General features: G+C 38.4%; 1 protein-coding gene across 11 annotated transcripts in view; it reads right to left on the bottom strand.

Annotated features, from left to right (window-relative positions):
- Positions 1 to 6,406: 6,406 nt before the first annotated feature.
- Positions 6,407 to 21,570, bottom strand: part of synrg (synergin, gamma) — a 56,705-nt gene continuing 41,541 nt past the window's right edge. For 7 of the 11 annotated variants that reach the window (XM_041805481.1, XM_041805489.1, XM_041805514.1 and 4 more), the window contains 4 exons: positions 19,970 to 20,080; positions 19,789 to 19,827; positions 11,825 to 11,851; positions 6,407 to 7,448 (listed from right to left, as the gene is read on the bottom strand). In XM_041805481.1, the coding sequence (XP_041661415.1) occupies positions 7,317 to 7,448; positions 11,825 to 11,851; positions 19,789 to 19,827; positions 19,970 to 20,080 (309 nt within the window). In that variant the 3' untranslated portion in view covers positions 6,407 to 7,316. The remainder of the gene's footprint in view (positions 7,449 to 11,824; positions 11,852 to 19,788; positions 19,828 to 19,969; positions 20,081 to 21,570) is intronic. The other 4 variants (XM_041805507.1, XM_041805565.1, XM_041805557.1 and 1 more) reach the window with 2 other exon arrangements.

Genomic DNA, 21,570 nt, shown 5'->3' with positions numbered 1-21,570 from the left:
AGCGGGCTGCAGCGTTTCCTCCTCCTCTTTATGTTCATTCTGCATGGACATTTTTCCCCCAAGAGATGTTTTCACGATGTCAAAGAAGTGTTCTGTCATTCATTTTCATTTGCTGTGACTACAGAGCAGCAGGCAGATATTGATGAGCGCTCCTCGTCTTGTGCCCACACTTCATAGGGACCTCCGGAGTGGTCTCACAACGAATTCCATTTCCCGAGAGAGACGAGGCCCGTCTGATGACAGGCCGACCACCGCCGAGATGCAAAAGTGATGGGCCCAAATTACACACTGCACACACTATTTTCTAAAGGCAAAAAAAAAGGAAATTCATCTTTTTTGTTCTCCTGCCCCCTCTCCTGTCTCTACATTGTTAATGTGAGTACATGCACAATGTTTCCAGGGAATAATCAAGCACTGAAAGTAAACACATCCTTCACTAGCAGCAGGATATTATCATCTGTCATTAAAGCAGTAAGCAGAAACGTTGAATCATCCTGAGCAGCAGAGGGAGGCTGGGCAACGGCTCTGCAGGCCGAGCAGAACAAACAGTGCTGATGAAGTTTAAGAAGACAGAAATCAGAAACTCAAACGGTGGGTGTGACACAGGTGAGCTGCAAAAATGCACTTGATTAACTGTCTAAGAGTCTAGGATTTTATCAAAGAGCTGAGAAAGTTATGATGAAATGTTAAGTGTCGGGCCGTAGATGGTGTAGTGTTCAGGTTGTGCTTCATGCATGCAGACGGCCAAGGTTCAAGTCAAGCCTGTGGCTCTTTCACTGCTCTCGTCCCTGTTCCTGACTATCCACTGTCTTGTTAGAGGGTTAGGGTTAGGTTAAAATACCACCTAATTACCAGAGAACTGCCACAATATCAGGAGGGTTAGGGGTTAGAGTTAATGAGATTCTTATTAGATAGGTCATATAATTTGATCTCTGCATTGATTTTTATGTAATGTCAACATGTGGAAATGTGTAAATTTCAAACCATAAGTTAATGTTCTACATTAGCAGACAAACTAGTCTGAGGTTTCAAGGATGAGTCAGATTTCTGAAGATTTATCTTTACAGTTGGTTAGAAACTGATATGACAGAATTAAAATGTTGTTAAAAGAGATGTCCCAGTTTTTTTTTGACATATTTTTCTGTACAGGATGAGGGGGCTGGTTGAAGTCAGTATTTGTAATCCCTGCCTACAACAGGTTTTATTTCCACCACAAAGAAAATATGAACATCTGCTGTTGCCGTGATGACTTCTGAATCATGGCCTCTCCGGGCTTCAAATTATGCAGCCTTTAATAATTCACTATAATCAGCATGAGCTACTGCTCCATATCAATAGATGTAAATCTGGAATTTCCATTTTAACAAGGCCATACACACAAGGCCCACCATTAATAAAAACATGCTGCTCTCACTCCTGCCTCAATTTAAAGCTCACCACCCTTGTTATAGTTCTAATTTGACAGCGTGATTTAGCTGCACAGCAACACATGCTTCAACAGTTGGATGAGGTTCAAAATATGCATCAGCTGCAAACACAAACAGCAGCATGGAGAACATTGGTAAAGTCCCAGAGGAAACATTTGAGGGCTTTTACTGCTTCATGTTAGGGTGGTTAAGACGTGAAATTGAAGTATTAAAAAGAATGATCCATAACTAAAATAAAATATGAGACTTTAAAGTCTCAGGTTCATCTGAAGCGCAACAGGAGACCTTGGCTGTAGTGAAACAAGTCATCCCTCCACAGTGAGCAGCTGTGTGAGCGGGCCGTCTCTCGGGTGTAACAGTGACTCATCCTTCTGTCGCCTTTAAAGCCTCGACTGTCTGAACTGATTGATGGAGTGGACAGTGAGGCAAAGATTGAGCCCAGAGCTGCGTTCAGTACAGAGCGTCTACCAGTACCAATGACTCATGTCTGTGTTCAGGTCATTAATGGTGAAAGTCAGCTTCATAAATCTACTAAAGTGTTGACGGTTTACCTTTAACTAAAGGTGTAAAAGGATTACTGTGTTTGTTCTCTATATCTAACCAACATGCACCAAATTCAATGCAGTGACTAAAACCAACAATGGTTGCATTTCTCAGCATAAACCCGATACCTCCATGTCAAATAGCTCCATTGTTTCTAAAACTACCAGAGGCTACATGATCTACTCTCATACTCTACATGACTGATATTTTATCCCTATAATTAAACATTCTGTTGCTTATTTTGATGTAAGCCTAGACTGTATAAAACATGAATGTAGTCACAGTGGCATCAACCAATGCTTTCTTACAGCCATGGTGGCTAAGTCACCATTTTTGCATTGTCAGCACCCACAACTTCAGTTTGAGAGCACTTCTCATCAGCAGTTCTTGCTGCCAGGTTAATGTTAATTAAAAAGTGACCATTCCTATGTTATTTACTGTATATATATAGTATTATTGAGGTCTTACAGTATTTCAGATATTTTTTAAAGTTTTCAAAGACAGAGAAATTCTGAAGTTTTATAACCTCTGTAACAAGTAAGAGAACATTGATATTTTTGTCACTCATAAATTTCTGGTTATTAGAGAGATGCACTTGAAAGCGCACTTCTGCATTCATGCAGGAAGTGGTCCGAGGATGCGTATGTGCTCCGCCATAGCTTCCAGAGCCCATGCGTGTCCTGATGATGGATTTTACTGAGCTCCAGAGGATGTTTAGTGCCTTCAACATGTTTTTGTATCCATCCCCTGGCTTAAACTTTTCAATAATCTTTTCTCTGAGTTTTTTGGAGTGTTCTTTTGTCTTCATGGTGTAATGGTTGACTGGATCCCCGTTTCACTAATTGTGAGACTACTAGGACCACTTGGCAGGATCTCTGTTGAATTAGGTCAGTCCCTTTACAGGAGGCAAATATTTATGCAGTTATTTATTTAACATTACATATTTTTATTTAATTGACATTGCTTTGTAATATGTGTTTTCACTTTCACATTAAAGAGGGGTTATTTTAGTTCTTTGCCAAAGAAAGCCAAATTATATTTATCATGATGGATTTTTAATATTAATAAAAGGTGAATCATTTTAAAAAATAAAGTAAAAATAAGTCATCCGGATCATTTTTAGTAGACCTGAACTGATTGGACATTTATATCGTATCAAAAGTAAACCAGGATTTGTTTATTCAAAAAAATGGTATTGAATTAATCCAGTATTTTAATTCTAATGATGGGAAAATCTGGACTATAACAGACGATATGATTTAAAGTTTGCAAGCTTTATTTTGATTATTGTCAGCCATCTAAACTTTAGATATCAAAGTTTTTTTTCTTAACCGAATTTATGCAAAAGCATATCAACTTTTATATAACAAAGCTTTAGTTGCTGAACTTTCACAATCATAAGTTTGAATGTTTGAATTACCTGAAGTTTGAATTTGTAATAAATGATAAAAAAAAAAATAAGAGATGGCTAAAGAGAGATAGAATGCAGGCTGGGTCCAAGGTGACATCTTTAATCCTCCTGTTTGGTCCAACTCCAACAAAATTCACTTTTAAACAAGTTAAGAATATATTCTGTTTGAAAGGTTTTAATCCATTTTGTTGATTAATGATTCAAATGTTGATTTTGATCTGATTGTTTCTGGTATCCCTTCTAGCTGCCAGCGACATTTAATGATAAATAATGTGGGTTTAAAGTAATGGGGTTAGGATGATTAACAACCAATAAATCCAACAAAAGAGTTAAGATACTAATCCCACTCAAAAGAAGAGCCATTTAAGCCCTTGCAGACTCTTAAACAGCAGCTCTTTCTTTCTAAGCTACCTCTTTTTCTAGACTTTGTTGATAAATTAAAAAAAAAAAAATCTTGAAAGCAGGAAAAACCAAAGAAGGAAGCAACCTTATCCACTTGGCTGAAGTAATCAGTTGGACTTAAGGTGAAGCAGCTGTTTCTTAATCAATAATATGATTTATATGGCTGTGAAATACCAAAGGACAGCAGTCAATACAGTATCACTTCAATCTCACTCCTCTCCCAGAGTGATCATTTCAGCACGGCTCTGCAGACAATAAGCGTGGAGATGACAGGCACAAGGAAGAGAAAGGCGCTCTGCATTTCGAATTACACAGCCTTAGTCAGTAATTGATTTCCGTGCTTGTAATTTTCTGTAATCCTGATGTTCACTGTGAGAGGAGAGGAATTCATTTTCAGCAGGAAATAAATTAGGGAACGGCAGGAGATAAAATGGATGTCGGAGAACACACCTGAACAAAAGTGTGAGAAGGATAATGAGACTGGTTTCACCGAGCCCCCAGACATCTCATTTGATTGGCTGAAGCTGGACCGCCAGCGATGGCCCCGCAGGCTTGTCGATGGAGAATTTATTCCATTTTGTAGTAAAGTGATGGAGATGAGGCCTCTCTGGCCGCAGAGAAAGTACATTATTGAGTGAAATGTGAATGTGCTGCAACATTCATGCATTTAGAAGAGGAAGCTTCACAGAAAAGCCGGAAGAATAATATCAAAGGCCGAGAGAATTAAATGATCATCTCATTTTAAAAATGTAATTCGCTCAGACTTAAAACAGGAAACCAACATTAATACATCACTAGAGGAGCACTGCTGACAAAAAAAACCAGTCTGGCTGCAGACCGCAGTTCTCAGACGCCCCCTCTTACAGACCACGAGACGCCACCTCTGCCAGGACGGAAATACACTCTAAAACTTTCAAAATAGACAAAGTAGCTACATTGGCAGTGTATCTATAGCTTGAGCTAACAAAAGCAGTTTGCTACCTTAACTTAATCTACATTTGCATTTTGATGTAGTTTAGTCATTCATATTAGCCGTCATACATGCACGACGTCACACATTTCATCAGGTGGCGTCATCATAGTTTAATTACCTTTATTGTGTTAATTCACTGAGAAAGCAAACCAAACAGGAATTTCTAAAAAATGCAAATGTTGAGATCATTGGACTTTAGTGAGTCATTTTGTACATGCACTCCTGTATATTCCTTGATGTCTTTAAGTGCAAAACAATGTGTTTCACAGACTAAGCACTTTGAAGCTGTTACCCCCTGGCCCCCTCCTATCGGTATTCATATGTAAGAAAAGCTAACACCGCCCCAGGACCAACTTGGAAAATTCCAACATGATAGGCCTATATTGATTGTTCTTGACAAAGATCTATGTATAAACTCTCCATTATAATGTATTAGGGCCACTTTGGGAAAAAAATAATAATATAGAGGATCTGTTCATTTTCAAGAAAAAACTTGAAAAAACTCAAGTTAAGAAGTTGTAAATTACTGAGAAAAAAATTGTTTTTTTTTTTTTTTTTTTTTTACTTCAAAAGTTGTAAATAAATGTGAACAAGAACTATTTTGTGATCATGAAGTGGAAAATACAACCACTATTTTCAGTTTGGTTTCTTGTACATTTTTGACTTTACACAGTTGTAAAGGTTCAAATGTCAAAATCTAAGCATTTTAAAACTTGGACATTTTAAGTTTTTTTCATCTTTTTTGGCCTTTTTAAGTGGGGAAATTCTGAGTTTGTTTTCTTATAAATATACAACTTTGTTATCTAAAAGTTTGATTATTTTCCCCCCAAATTTGGACATTTTAAAAAAATCTTTTGGGTTGGCCCTAATACCTAATACACTACTGTGCGTGGTGTTTCTGATCATCGTATTAAAATATATATATATACATCTTATTTTTGCAATGTCAGAGCAGACAGCAGACACTTTTATCCAAAGGTTAGAACTTGACTGGGATTTGAACCATCAACCTCCCAGATTGTAGTCAGGATAACCCATTGAGCTATCCAGCATCTCAGCTGGTAGCTGGGAGGATCTGTAGAGGAGGGCAGAACTTTCCTCCAAGTGGGGGAGGGCCAACCAAACCTGGGGCGGGTGCTTACGCTCCTGGTGAGGTCACCAGGAGCTAAATCTGAGAACAGCTTGTTTCAGCACACATTTTCTGGAAGGTGGAGAAAGAGAGGGGGAGAGGGAATGGATTTTTCTGGTATTTGAGGGGACTGTGGACAGGCCAGGGGCACATATTTGTGTTAGAAAAGCCTGAAAAAGTGATTTTTGCATGTCTCCTTTAATGCTTTGAAATGCAATTTCATTGTTTCAACAGGATTAGAATAACACCGATTATTAAAATTCTGTGATTAATCATGATTAAAAATTGCAGCCCTTAAAAAAAAGATATCACCCTCATCTTTATGTATTTATGAGTTTTGCTTTTTTTAGGTTTCCATGTAAATTGATTAATCATTTAGAGAGATGTACGAAAAGTGAAAAGTATTCATTTCATTACAGTGTCCGACAACAAATTTAGTAGGTCTGAGTGTATTCTTTGTAAGATAGATCAAAGTAAGTGACCTCAAAGAGAGACCAATGAATAATCTTTGACAACTGAAATAAGACGTATACATATTTATTTACATAACATTCACATTACAGTTTGTCTCAATGACAATGCTACAGCCTGACACTTCAATGTACAAAAAGTGCTGCTGCCATTTTTAGTTCAGAATCACAGTCAACTTCTTTCTTCTCGACTTTCAGCTCTAATTGCACACAACACCAAGACAAAAAAACACAACCGTACACGATTCCCTTCAAGTCCCCAAAATCAACTTTTTGTTCCCAATAAAATAAACAATTTAAATACTCCAGGAGGTGTGAAACCTCCTCAGCAGTGCAAAGAAACGCCCAAACCAGTTAACTCAACACAATTCATATAAATGTAGACACCTGCCAGTCAGAGTGATTCATGAGATTTAGAGAGATTAAAACCAGAACAGCCACAGAGTCTCATCTAACAGACCAACAAATATGATTCAAGTAGAGTAATAGGCTTATGATTTAACAGCTTTGCATCAGTGAAAACAAAAGGAATAATGAGAAAAATCATTTGCAAACAGAAGTTACTATTAAAACTCAAAACTCAGACTTTTGCCAGTATTGTTTAAAATACTGCACACCTAATTTAATAAATATCAGCCAGTCAGGATGTTTTTTAGCAATGTAAATGTATGTGTACATGGTATTGATGTTCAAAGGGTAATTATTTATTGATCTGAATGTAACCATAACAAGTGAAGCATACACTTTAGGTAAATCACGTGAAACAAAAACACTAGATGAAACGATGAACTCAGAGTGAGGGGCAGCAGATAAAACCTAATAAATACAAAGGGATCCAGTGTTTCAATGTCCTCCTCTCGCTCACAGTTCAAGGTGAGAGCGCGTGCAGAGCGAGTGAGTCGTCAGTCCACCTATCTGATGATCAGCTGTGTCCTGTTGCCACGGCAGCACCGGCCAAAGCTCATAGCAGATCAGGTAGTATGAGGCCGGGGGGTTTGGGCTCCACGCAGTTTATCCAGAAATTGGCACAGCTGGCGTGGTATTGGTGGCCCCCGTACAGTAGCTTGAAGTTGTCCGTCTCCGAGTTGAACGCCTGTCAGAGTGAAATATTACAAACCTGAATCACTGAGACATTAAACCTTCCTGTACACACAGGAGGAAGAGTGACAGATATGTAGGAAAAAAAGGAAGAAGACATTTTATCTCTAACACACCACAGTGATTGATCATTTAAGCATGTTTGAGTGCCCCATCCCATGATTCAAAGACTTAAAACCCAGCCTCAGTTGAATTCAGAGTACTATTCACATCTATTCTAATCACAGTTCTCTGCTAAACAGCTCAGCTGTTGTGTACATGACCCTGCTGTTTGCTGCAGCCAAGTCACGCATGACAAAATCAGCCTTTGGCAAGAAAAACAGATTTTAATACACATGAGTTTGCATGCATACGATACCTGCATGAGAAGACTTTGAACCATCTCATTTGTTTTAAATGACCTGAATAATATTGAATTTGAATTCTTATGCAGGAAAAGGTGGTTGACTAAAATCCCCTTGGTGCACATAAATAATACAAGACCTCAAATAGGAACAACTGGAATGTGCAAATTTGCATTTCATGGAAACATTGATCACAACTGAATCTAAATGACTGTTTCCAAACCGTCTCAATAACTCTGAATAATTTTCCCTAAAGAGTGCTGTTGTGGTGAATTCAAAGCATGAGGTATAACATACTGTGACACACTGAAACTCCCATTGAGGCTTGTGAAGGCCGAACAGTCTCTTTGATTTCTCTGACTGCGGTGGAAAAAATAAACATACAGTACTATGCAGAAGTTTTAGGCATGTAGAGCGCTAACGGTTCTTCACAGGTCCTGATGTTCCACAACCCTGGGCTGAATAGAGGAGGGAGGGCGGCCAGAGTCAGTGTCAACACATCTGACATGTACGTGTGTTGCTCAGCAGCCAAGGTCAAGCTTAACAGCATTTCTTTTGTCCGGGCCGTTGCACCCCTGGTAATACGCCCAGCAACCGCCAACAGTTTTCAGGTGTTTAGAACACACACACAAATACCAGGGGATTGTGGCAACCCTCCTAGCTGCTCTAACAGTACCCTAGGGGTATGTTCAAGCGCCACATCTACCCATAACGCCACCCTAAAGCTGTGGTTTTTGTTTTGTTTTCATCAGATTATTTTCCCATACCCTTGGGGCATGGATACAAAGACATCCAGAGGGTTGTGTCAATCTTCCTTCCTACCTGATGGGGCCCTCAGGTGGGTGTACTCGCCATTACACACCTTACTTCAGCCTCAAATTTTGGCCCATACATGCCTAAAATGTCTGCACAGTACTGTACATCTCTTGACACAGAGAAGAATTAAGATGTTAAAATGTGCATCTTTTCGATGCTCTACATGCACGAGACCCATTTTTAAACAGCTAAGATGATGTGCCTTTAAGCGATGAAGGTTGCTGCTGTATGTACACTAATTAAACATAAAATCCCAAAAGGATGATGAGATAAAGGACAGATTAAGATGCAAGTGTCATAACCTGAAATTATATGCCATGTTTACTGAAACCTATAAAAACACTGTAAATTTTAAAGGGGAAATTTTCTGTTTGTGTCTATTTTGGCACCCCCTGTGGACAAAGAAGTCCCTTTGTTAATTCAGGGTTTTTAAGCCCTTTTACATATCAAGTTTAAGACTTTTAATACCTGAACTGAGAAAAAAAATACCGCTTTTTGTGCAGTAAAAGGTAAAAAATGAGAAGCATATGAGATTTCTCAGAACACTTGTCCAGGGATGATGTTTTTGATTTGATGAACTGTTAATATAATGTCAAACTGTATAGTTCAATTACATTTTTTGGTCATAAACACCCAAATTTGATGATTTCTGGCACATTTAATGCCTCTATTCTATTTTGCCAAATACTGGTATTTATCAGTATCAGCAGCACATCTGCTGATATTCAGCAGAGAATAATTATTCTACAAAGATGTTTAAAATTATATAAGGTAGAAAACAAAGGCTGGATATGAAAATGTCTTAAGGCCGGCTCAGACTACACGATTCTTTTGGTCATTTACAATGGCACCATGTCAGACTATGCAACCAAAATCTTGTCTCGTCTTGGCCGACAGCCTGGCCACACTACAAGAGTGGTCGGGACCGAATCAGCATATGCTGACATCACCACTGTCTCCACAACTGAGTGCGAGTTCACAGGTTGTCGGGGGCAGGCCAAAGAGTGTCAATCACTCTACAACAGAAGCGCTCTATGTGATATAGCAGTCTTTTTGCTAAAAAAAAAGGAAAATAAGAAACAATTATGGATAATGAGTATGGATGTATCAAAAGGAGGACAATATGGACTGGCTTTCCTTCAGATAGAACTTAAGGTATGCATGTGATAACGTAAATAAAATATACACATTAGTTTTAGGGAATAAAAGGGGATAAAAGCGGTAAATCTTGTAAATGATAATGCAAAGATAATATGCAAATGTTCTCCTGTTGTTAGACGTCAGGATTCACGTCATTAATGTCAGGTCAGGGTGTCAAACTAGACAACGATGTACGAAAAATTCTGACATGCTAGTCTTGTTGAATTGTGGTCGTGAGGAATCGTAAGGAGTCTTGGACGCGTCGGTAATTACATCACACTACTAGACGGTTTGTCGTACCCGACTCTCAAAATCGGGTCAGAGTTTTGCCGATGAGCTGCGACGTCGCAGTCGGTCTTAAATCTGGCTGAATTCGTGTAGTCTGAGCCAGCCTTTAGTCAAAGTGCCTTCTAAAATTTAAGATTGCTCACTGGTAAAATTCAGACTTTTTAAAGTCTTAGATTTGAAATGTGCAATTTAAGACTTAGACTTTTCAAGGATCTGCAGGTACACTGCAATTTATTCCTGTACAAGAGCCAGGATGATGACTTAAATATTTACCACTGAAAATAAAAATTCTTGACAAGAACAAACTGAAACTGAAAAATTAAACACTGGTATCAAAACAATTGCTTTTGAAACATTTTTAAGGCATCATAACAAGTGCTGGCTTGATAAAATATTAAAATGTTAACCCCTGTGGGTTCATTATTTTCATCATAACATTTATCACATTATTATCTATCGGTTTTATTGGGGTCTCTCCTCAAAATTAAACTAGCAAAAACCAACTGATTTTGCCCCCCTCAATCCCCCTCACACACACACACCCCTGCACCCCTCCCATTCCCTCACACACAGCAGCTCATCAGTTTTGCTCCTTTCTCCTCCTAACTGGTTTTCTGCGTCAGTGTTATCATCAGTAACCTTTCTTTTGTGTCAAAGTTGTCTCAATTAAGTTTGAGTGATCACATTTTGTTAACATGTTAGCTAAGAGATCTAAATTATTAATTATCCGGTCATCAGGGTGACTTTAAACTCACCTTGATGCTATTTTCATCATCACTTTTGCTCTGTAGCCTAAAAACTAAACCTGTTGCTTCAAACCTCTAACACTGTTGATCTTTAGAGACCCTCCCCACATGTTGCATGCTCTGACCCCCACTTGAGTGCTGCTGTTGCACATTTTCACCGGGTCCAGCTGTAGTGCTGCGTGTGTGTTCAGCTGGGAGATGCTAATGTGTGCACTGTGCCGTTGAAGAATTTGCATCCCTGGTGAAACACTGGGAGCTGAAGCCGGAGAGAGGAATGAGTCATGTGCAGTGAATCACAGCCTCCCACGCAGACAGAGAGGCATGCAGAAAGCAACAACTCCATACAAAAAAATAAATAATAACCCACACCAACCATACACACACACACAGCGCAGAAGTCAGATACATCTTCACCTGCTCGGATGCAGTCTGCAGCACAGATGCTCTGCAGGATGAAGGCCTCTCTCACGCAAACTGAATGACACATTTCCACTTTGCTTTTTCTCACACGCTCGCGTTTCACAGGCAGAGTGATTTCCTTACCGAGCTCTTTTGTGCCCTGGCCTACTTGTTTTCACAAACCTGCACTTACGGCTGCCAAAGCTGGGAAATGTTGGAGGCAGAGGATGCTAAATGAAAGGGCGGTCACACAAAAACCCACTGTAGTACCTCCTCCTTTCACTGCAGAGCCTTTCACTTTTAAACCTGAACCTTTTCCTTCAACTTCACCTGTATGGCAGTGAATGTAGGCACATTTAGTTTGATTTAACTAGACAGATGCTGCGTGTTATAACCTTTTTAGACAGGCTGGAACACGAATAAAAGGATTCATGCTTTCAAGCTGTGTCTGCTCAGATAAAACAGTGGCTCTAATAATTCAGCTGACCTTTGCAGCTGCATGTAAAGGTTAGAGAATCAAAAATGGGGCTTCATCTGGTTGAATAACATTAAAATCCATCCTGAGTACAGTCCCTGCTTTATATAATTTCTAAAAGTTATAGGAGATTTAAAAATAAATGATGTGTATTAACCCTTACCCGCCTGTTATTGTCTTTAGTCCGAGCCTGTAAGCACAAGAAGAGTCAGCATGTTCATGCGGTGCCCAGAGCAAGGACAACAGGAAGAGCCGAGTGCAAACATTCAGATCAGCTGTTTCAACAGGACAGAGCTCCCCATTCCCAGAGTGTTTGTGGGTGAAAATATGAAAGAAGTCAAGTTATTACTCTCAGGGCTCCTACACATTTTCTTTTGTAGTATTCAAGGGATTCAGCTTTAAATAACCCAACGGTATTTCTTGTCTTTTGTTGCCAAGAAACCTGTTCAGCAAATCCAGAATAAAGTGTCTGTTAAATCTGTCATCAAATCCAATTAAAAGACAGACTATGACTGACACAATTTAGTCAAGGTTAAGCAGAAGCCATCGATGCTCAAACGGTAAACTAGAACTTTTATTTAAAAAATAACTTTTTTTTAATTTAAAAAATATTTTTCATTTTTAACTTTGAAATTTTATCAAGGTTTTTCAAGCTTTTGGTTCAGTTAAAACCTTGAATTGATTAACAAACTTACTTAATTCTCACTGAAGGTCAAAGACACAAGCCTTTACAAACTTTCATAGTTTTCCTTTTAAATCTAGTGTTTCAATCGCCCACACTCGAACAAACGTTCCAGTTAAGGTTCAAACTGAAGCAGCTGAAATTTAAAGTTTTGCACTTTACTGTCTTTTCTGAACTTCTACTGATTTTGTCATCTAGAGGGTCTTTTTGATGGTTTTAATTAGCTACAATGCATATACAAAACATCAGACATTAAATTTAAAACATTTTAAGACCCAACTGCATCTTCAACTTTGTACTCGTTTCATTAGCAACACAAACTATAAATGTTTTGTGCTGGTTAATTAAGCTTTCTAGATGCATTTTGAGATCAGACAATAAGGAAAAAAACCAAGTTTGACACCATCAAGTAGCTATCAATGGAAAATTGGATTTTTGCACTAAAGAAGGATATAGTCATTGTATCAAAATAGAAATGACTTTACTGTTTCAGATGATAAGCTAAAGCTTTTTAATTATTTATTTCCATCAGTCTAGATTGGCTAGAAATACTGACACATCTAAATAATTAATCATGTGTCTTCAGATTTTATATATAAAAACAAAAGCAGATTAAACTAGCCTACATCATGTTTGATGAATATATAAATGATAAGCTATAAAATCAAAGATCTTAGCGACTTTCATGTAAGACTTTGTAAAAGCCTTAATTTTTCCTAAATTGATTTATCAACCTCCAATACTTTTTTAAGACCCTGTAGACACCCTGTAGCTAACAAAATTTCATAAAGCTGTGCCACACTCAGACTCTGTCATAACCAATTTTTGATTCCTGCTTTGACGCTGAATAACTTCCACACACAGAAAATACGTTCATCTAACAGAGGGGGCAACTGATTAAACCAAACACCGCTGTTTCACTGTTAGTTGATTTCTGTTCAGCTACAGTTATGGAGGCTGCAGAACTGAAACCTGATCAATGGTTGGATTCATGTGAAATTAAATAATACTCTATGAAGGAAAAGTAGCCAAAAATACCCCTACATTTCTGTCCCTGACTCTTTAGGTTCTAACTCTTCCAGATTGGAAATGCTAATCAACCAATTTAAAGTTTTTGCCTGATTTGAAGTTTAGAGTTGGAATGATGTTCCTCTAAAGGTAAGGAAACACCCCAGAAAAAGTCAAACTGAGCACTATGTATTTAAGACTGGATCACAGCAGCAGTTACAGTCATGTGTATACCAAAAACGTTTGTAATTGCAACAATTTCTGGGAGAAATGGTGTATTTTCTGGAAAAACTCCAGGGGTGCCAATACTTTTGTCCATGACTGTACTAACATTAGGGGAGCTAACACAGCCAGCCTTCAATCCTCTTTGCAGATTAAAGTTCATGCCTGTCCTGAATTTTGTCTCTTGATGCTTTGGTTACATAGAAAAACGGTAGTGTTCATATTTCAGTGTTATCCATTTCAAAGTTGATTTAATGTCCTTAATTGTTATTTTAACTCCAATCTAAGTGAAATGGCCTTCAGTGTTGGAGTAATTTGACAGTGTTGATCCATTTAGTATTGATCAAACTCTCTAACTCTAAGCTCCGCCCACTGCCATTTCAAAGACTGGGGGCAGAATTTTACCATCATGCCCTTGAACAGAGCGTTAAGATGTGTTTTAGATGTATAAATATGTTTTTATATGTCATTAGATGTTGTCTGTTTTTGATGTGATACACCTGTGCATCATGAGTGAAGTTAACCACTAAGGTTCGTCCCTTCCTATGTATGTAAAGTGTTTGTATCTATATCAAGTGTGTATTTCATTGATAAGAATGAAAAGTAGATTTCAAAGTGTCAATAATTTTATCCGTAAATACCTCAAAATTACACCCTTAACACAAAGTTGTGTTAAAAGCACACTTTCATGTATAAAAAGCAAACAAAAAAGTATTACAAATTAACATTACAAAGTTAAAATACTGACACTTTCCAAAGAGTAAATTTACCTCAGAACATGTGAGAATTATATAAATTCTGACAAAGTTTTTAATTTAATAATATGAGAGTTGGCATAACACTGTTAATTTTTCTGTGTATAAGGAAAAATAATCTCACAGTCTTAACTATCACAATTTTCTAGCACAAAATAGTGCTAAACTGAGCTGTTTCTACAAAATGATATCAGCTTGATGTTGTTTAATTTCAGGTTAAAGCTTCAATATGAAGGTTTTTTTGGTACTGAAATGTCTATATACATCTAAAAAAGATTACTGTTGTGTTATATCAGGCATGTTTAGGCCAAAAAATGAGGCGGCATTAAGGCGTAGATGTGGCAAGTAGGCTGCCTGAGGGTACCACTGGGAATGACAGAGGATTGAGACAACCCCGGTCTAGCACTAGATGTCTCTGCATATTACCAGGGGCATGGGAAAATAATCTGTTGAAAAAATAGCAAAGTCTAGACCCTTAGCACGGCATTAGGAGGAGGTATGACCTGTAATTATGGTGTAAGCACTGTCCGGATGGGTAGTAAGATTGCAATAAGCCACTGGTTGTGCTGTGAATGTTTCAGGGGCCCAAAAACAGATAAAAAATGCTGGTGGTCTTTGAGTGTACCACTAGGGGTGTAAAGACCTGGACAAACTAATTGCTGTTAAACTTGACCTTGGAGGTTGGGTGGTAGACGTGTGTTTCAACATGTGTCAGGCTTAACCCTGGCCGCCCTCCCCCTCTCTCCAAGCCCAGGTTTGTGGCATCCTGGAGGTCCTGTGAATATTTTTAATGAAGTTCTTATATTATCTCAAATATTTCAACAGTTTTCAAGACCAGAGAAACTCTTAATTTGTATAATTGTAATGGGACATGCCTTCTAATGGTGGCTACCATTGGGTTCCAGTTTAAGCATTTCGAGGCTAATAAGACCGGATGCACTGGGCTCTACTTGATGTATTGTGTTTTTTTTTTTTTTATTCAGGGCCCCCTGGTGGCAGAATTTACATACAGTGCATTTAAAAAGCCATGTGGCAGCATGAAAGTACCCATCAACTGGAGCTACTTCCAGTTAACTGGGCAGATGTATTACAGTTTAGACAGAGCATCTGATCTGACTGTAGGACTGAAATTAAGAAAAAATAAGAGGTAGGTAATTCTAGAAGCAATTCTGGTGCCTGCTACCAAGGGACTGAGTGTCTAATTGACTATTTACGAGCATCTCTAGTTTGGACCCCTACATTTATGAGGCTGTATAGGAACCCTGCACACCTCGACAACTAAAAGGTATCTGCAACAGAGACAGACAACCAAAGCAGATTGTAAAGCTAAAAAGTTGAGGGGAGGGAACATTTCAGAGAAATAACTAAAAAGTTTGGATCCAAACTTCTCCTAGCTATGCTGCAATGTTGAGTAAAAGCTCACAGCAAAATCAATCTAAATCCTTCAGCACTTCAGAAGCCAGCGTTTATATAAATAGCCATAATTCTACTTTAAATCCTTTCCAGTGCCTCTCTCTGTAATTGCTCAAATCACCATTTTGGGGAAGTGCTGGAGAATCATTAGCTGAAAGAAACACTTTTGATAAAACTGCTGTTGCCTTTTACTGACAGACTGAGATGAGATGAAGCTGCTGCTGGTGGCCCATCTCCACCTTCTAGCCTAAAGAAAATAAAAGAGGGGACAGCACTATGGTATCTGAGTTTCTACAAAAACTTCATCCAACAGCAGCAGGATGAGACGACAAACCTCTAAGGAAGTTTCAGCACTGACTAGGTTTGAGACAAAAGATTACTCTCTCTAAACATGTTGACAAATTGGATAAAAATTCTACTGAATTAAAATTCATAGCATGATTTAGACAGGAGTCGCTCAATTCTTCTCACATTTTCTTTGATGGCACATCACTCCTCCACCCTTCTGTACCTCTGCTTGAAAACAAATCAGTACCTCTTCACTAAAGGACAATACAACAATCAGTGCCGTCTGTGGTCACCAAAGCTGCTCTTTCACTTCATTATGCTCTGAGGGGATGCTATTCTCCACTCGGCTTTTGTGCATTCTTACCAGAGTGGCTCTGCCAAAAATGTAATTAAAAGATGGGTTATTAATCTCATGCTTGTGGCACAGAGACAAAATAAAACTGCATTAATTTTCAGCCTGCCTCTGCAAACACAAGAGCAAGAGGTGAGGGAGGGAGCCTGCAGGTCTATTATCAGCTGCTCTCCCTGCTTTTGACTAATGTGGAAGCCACATCTGCTCGCGTCCTGGATGCCTCTCAGTCAGCCGTATCTCGCCTGCTCCATCCATCTGGCTATGGCGGAGCAACGGAGCGACCGCAAGGTACAATCAGAGCCGCCCTTCCTGCCCTTCTAACCACAGGGTCTGAGAATACCATTAATGGCCCACGTTGATGAAAATCACAGCCACCGTGGGCGAGGAGCTGGACATACAGCAATTCTGCTCATAAGGCCCAGTCAGAGTTAATAACTGAACGGTTATCAGAAACACCAATGGTTGTTAGTTGAAAGAGGCGAGGTGAGCAGTTGCCTCTACATAGAGGTGAAAGAACAGAAAATGAAACCCTTTCAAGGAAAAGTAACACTCTTTGTGACTTTGAAGAACCAATCCCACAGTGCAAAAACCCATCTAAAGGGCCAAAGTGACACTTCTCCTCACAGACTTATTTCAAGAGTGCACATAATTACCCTTTCTTGGTTGGAATCTTTATGAAATTTGTCAGACATAACTCTGACTGTTCATTAAATCCATCCCCTGGTGAACAGCTGTGTGCTTTTAAATGCTTAGCAACCCCAACAACAAACACAGGGTTTCTCATTGTGTTAAAGAGGTGCACACGGGGTCTCTATTAAAATCAACAGCTAAGTATGCTATTGGTGTTTGTACTGACATATAAAAAGTGGTTGTCTACTCTATTTTAATTCACCTGTTTTCATGTCAGCCTAGCTAAATTAAAATAGTTTAAGCTAGTTACGATATGCTACCATTTAACATTGAAGTTTGGGGTTGAAAACCAAAGGAGTCCTAAAATCAAGAAAGTGTCTGGATTTTAAAGACATGCAACCCTGGAGTAGTTTGCTTTTTAGTTCTAAGTATTGGGTTTTAACTTACACAGTCATAATAAAAAAGGTGTTTGAAAGTCAAAGCGTTTACCTTTATAAAGTATTGTCTGCATGTATGCAAAATCCAACTAGAAAAGAAAAAAAGTGCCTTTGGTGGGGAACCAAGGCCCGGTTATTCAATAGTAAGACAGCAGGATAAAAGATTTGATCAAATCTTGATATAAAGCTGATAAAAAGAAAAACAGTGTTATGTAATACAATGAAACTTGGTTTATCTAATACGGTTTTAATATGGATAGAATCCAGTTTGTGGTGGCTCGTAAATAGGATTGGGATCAGTTTGACAATAGAAATCACCCTGATCCCTTTAGAGGGCTCGATTTAAACTGGATGACAAAGAAAAACGTAAGAAAACTATTTTGACAAAATGTGCAACATTTATGCAAAGCAGTTACTATTTTTAGATTTTTTTCAAATATATTTCAAACCAGACTGCTGTACTGCATGTTTATATAAGATAAACATCAAAGATGAAAAAACATGAAGGATTTTGTCCCCTTAAAATTACTAAATAACATCATTATCAAATATTTAATGTCTAATATGAAGTATCTGTGATGATCTGTAGGTATTTGTTGAACTTGTAGCCCCCTGAGGACAAAATAAACCAAAAGCCCTCCACTAAAGCACTAGATATCCTAATGTAGTAATCCTTGAAAGACTGAATCTGTGTTTAGTTTTCTTTGAACTGAAAAATGGTGGTAAATGAGCTGCATTACATCAAGACTACTCTTTTGAAATAGCAAGCCATTGGATCATTTTCTTCAAATATACAAAATCAAAGCAATGATCCATAATGGCTTAATAAACTAGCTACCTACAGTAGATAACTCTACTAGTGGTAGTTGTTTCAGTCAACAAAGCAATTGGCTTTGAGGAAATGTGATAAAAACTTTGACCTGCAGCTGTCTGAGTTTCACTCAGTATGTTTCTAAGCACTATTTGGCAGAGCTGCAGTTATAGCTTGATTAGGATATTCACCCAGACTACTATACTTGTCCCTTGTATACAGATACAGCAGTACCTAGTAACTGTAACTAGTTATCATTTTTCAGTAATTTGCCTAACACTGGTACTGAACCAGAGTGAGAGAATGAAGGCTCAGTTAGCCTTTGCAAATTGGACTTTTCCACAATATTCTAATATTTTAAGACAGTGGGTTTTTTATTTTTGTGAGCTGGTCACCATAAACATCAAGAACAAAACAAAAAAAATATCTTGAAATATTTAGCATTGTATGAGATAAATCTAGAACATCTGGAAGTTTCATTTCTTGAATTAAATCACAGGAAAAAATAAACTTTTTCATAATATTCAAATTTTTGAAATGCAACTGTATATGCACTGGAGAATGGGGAAGAGTCGATTTATGATAAAGCATTTCAACCTCCACTTCACTAGGTGGCAATATGCCTCCTTTCAGCTAGTTACTGCAGATTTTCAACCTGTTGACTTTACTAACAAGTTAGTAAAGCAAAACTAACGTAAAACAGCAAAACAAACCTGGACAACTTTACAGCTTTATACAATTTGTGCACACTCTCTGCTTTATTTTTGGTACAAATATGATACATGCTATCTCTCCATCTTATTGTAAGAATTGAAAGAATGACACCAATGTGATTTCTGCTAAGCTTATTGTCTATGCTGCTCAACTTCCAGGTCAATCAATTGCCAACTATATAATCCTGGTGTGTCAGTCTGTCAATTTAGATTCAGTTGGACTATATTAAAAGTCCAGTTTTGGTTAAACTAACATAATAAATTGACTTCCAAACTGCATGTAAACATACCGACTATTTTTAAAAATGGAAATGAATACTTGAGAAGAAAAAAAACACTTAAATAGTGGTAACTTGGGGCGCAGGTGGCCTAGTGGTTTAAGGCGCGTTCCCACGTGCGCGGACAGCCTGGGTTCAAATCCAGCCTGAGGCCCTTTACCGCATGTCTCTCCCCCACTCTCATCCCTATTTCCGACTCTATCCACTGTCCTTCATCTATCAAATAAAGGCACAAAAATGCCCAAAATAAATCTAAAAAAAAAACAAAAACAAAAACAAAATAGTGGTAACTTACAGGGGTGACGCGTCGTGAAAAGTGGTGTGATGGATTAGGAGGAGGGATTTTGTTTGAGTTTGTGTATGTGTTACAGTTTGTTTCTGTTCAGATAACTGATGTTTGTCTGTGAAAGAGGAGCGGTGGAGAGCTGTCACTTTGGCCCCCTGCAGGGTTCATCTGAAAAAGAAGAATAGACCCCCCCGAAGCCCCCCAGTGGGAAAGAGTGGAATGAGATTTGGTCGACAGTTGACTGTGCCATACTCGTTTAAACAGACGTCCAATAGTGCTTCCTTCTTTGTTCTGCAAAACGTTTCAAAGTCAAAGTCAAATGTCAGTTCTTATCCGCTGTGGATGAGCATAACAATGTTTATGTAAAAGTGCATTCACAAACACTGTGTCTATCTACTACTACACTACTGTGTGTCTGAGTGTATGCACAAACCTTGCTGCGAGCGTCAACGTTGAGGAGACACACCCCACAAGCCAGCTCCTTGGCGTTCTTGATGCCGTGTCTCAGAATACAGGAGGAGAAATCCAGCGAGCTTTCATCAGGCTGCACACAGACACAAAAACACACAAATACACAAACTAATTTTACTTTTTGCTGCAGGGAAAATGTAGCATTTCTATTCCTATAATAAAAACAAGTCTGCTTATAGTAAACATCTCCAAGCATCATCAACTTTGAATAAATGCTCCACTTTACTTTTACTACGTGGAATAAAAACAAACATTAATAGCACATTTCTTTTTCTATAACAAAAATCTACCTGCACTTTTAAATTAAAGCACGTCATTTTTTTCTCCTTCTACTGGAGAGACTGTGTTGTATCTTCCATAGTACCAAACAATATTTCTGCAGACTAGGACTTTCTTTCTCCCTGTTTCTGTCTCACAGACTCCAGCAGGCAGCGGGATAAATAAATCTATACAGTCCTTGCCATCCCTGTTGACATGAACACACAGCCTGCCAAAGAGGTTCCTGCTATCTAATCAATGAATAATTGATTTTCACCTAATGGACCAACCATGCTGGTTTCACTAACATTTCATTATGTTATTGGTAGTCGTTTCATGCAAACAGAGCCACAATGCTCTGTCTCATGCATATTCTTCTACCTACATGTAAAGAGATTAAACATGTCTGGATGATATTAGCATGATGCTAAGTTTCTATTCTGATATTATGGTCCTTTTAGTGACCAAGTGCCTGTGATAAAAATGTGGTGTGGGTGTGTTAAAGAAGACTTGAAATGAGTAAATGATACCATGAGGAATGGGCGGTAATGTATCTCTGGGTTCTGTTAAAAATAAAGGCCTTGGAAATGTGTGTCTGTTTTCAGCAGCAGCATCGCTACCTGCTCCATGCTATGGCATCGCACTATGGCCCTCTCTAAAGTCTAACTGTTAAACAAGAACCGCTGCATGCAAAGGGATCCATGGCAATGCCAGTTTATAAACACTTCAGTTCTTTTATCTGGGGGTAAGTCAGTAATGGAATATGAGCTGAAGTTCATCATGACTGTACAGGTGCATTTTAAAATATTAGAATATCATGAACAAGTTATTTTTTCCTGTGATTTACTACAGGAGAATAATTTCCATGTAATTCTAGCTTTATCTTTGAGTGAAACATTTCAAGACTTTTATTGTTTTAATCTTGATGATAACAGCTTACAGCTCATGAAAATCTACAATCAATTATCTTAAAATATCAGGATATTATGGGAAAGTCTAATTTGTAAAGGTTTACTGGGTCTTCATTGTCTTACTCAGGCTCAGTACACACAACCACAATCATGGGGAAAACTGCTGGCTTTACAGATGTCCAGAGGACAGTCACCAACACCCTCCACAAGGAGGGTAAGCCACCAAAGGTCACTGCTGAAAGGGCAGACTGTTCTCAGAGTCTATCAAAGCATATTCATGGAAAGTTGACTGAAAGGGAAAGGTGTGCTAAGAAAAGGAGCACAAGCAACAAGGATGGGCTAAGCTTTCAGAGGACCGTAAAACAAAGCAGATTCAAAAACTTAGTGGAGCTTC

Source organism: Cheilinus undulatus, linkage group 2 (assembly GCF_018320785.1).
Source record: "Cheilinus undulatus linkage group 2, ASM1832078v1, whole genome shotgun sequence".
Lineage (NCBI taxonomy): Eukaryota > Metazoa > Chordata > Actinopteri > Labriformes > Labridae > Cheilinus > Cheilinus undulatus.
This window is presented reverse-complemented; position numbering and strand designations above follow the sequence as displayed.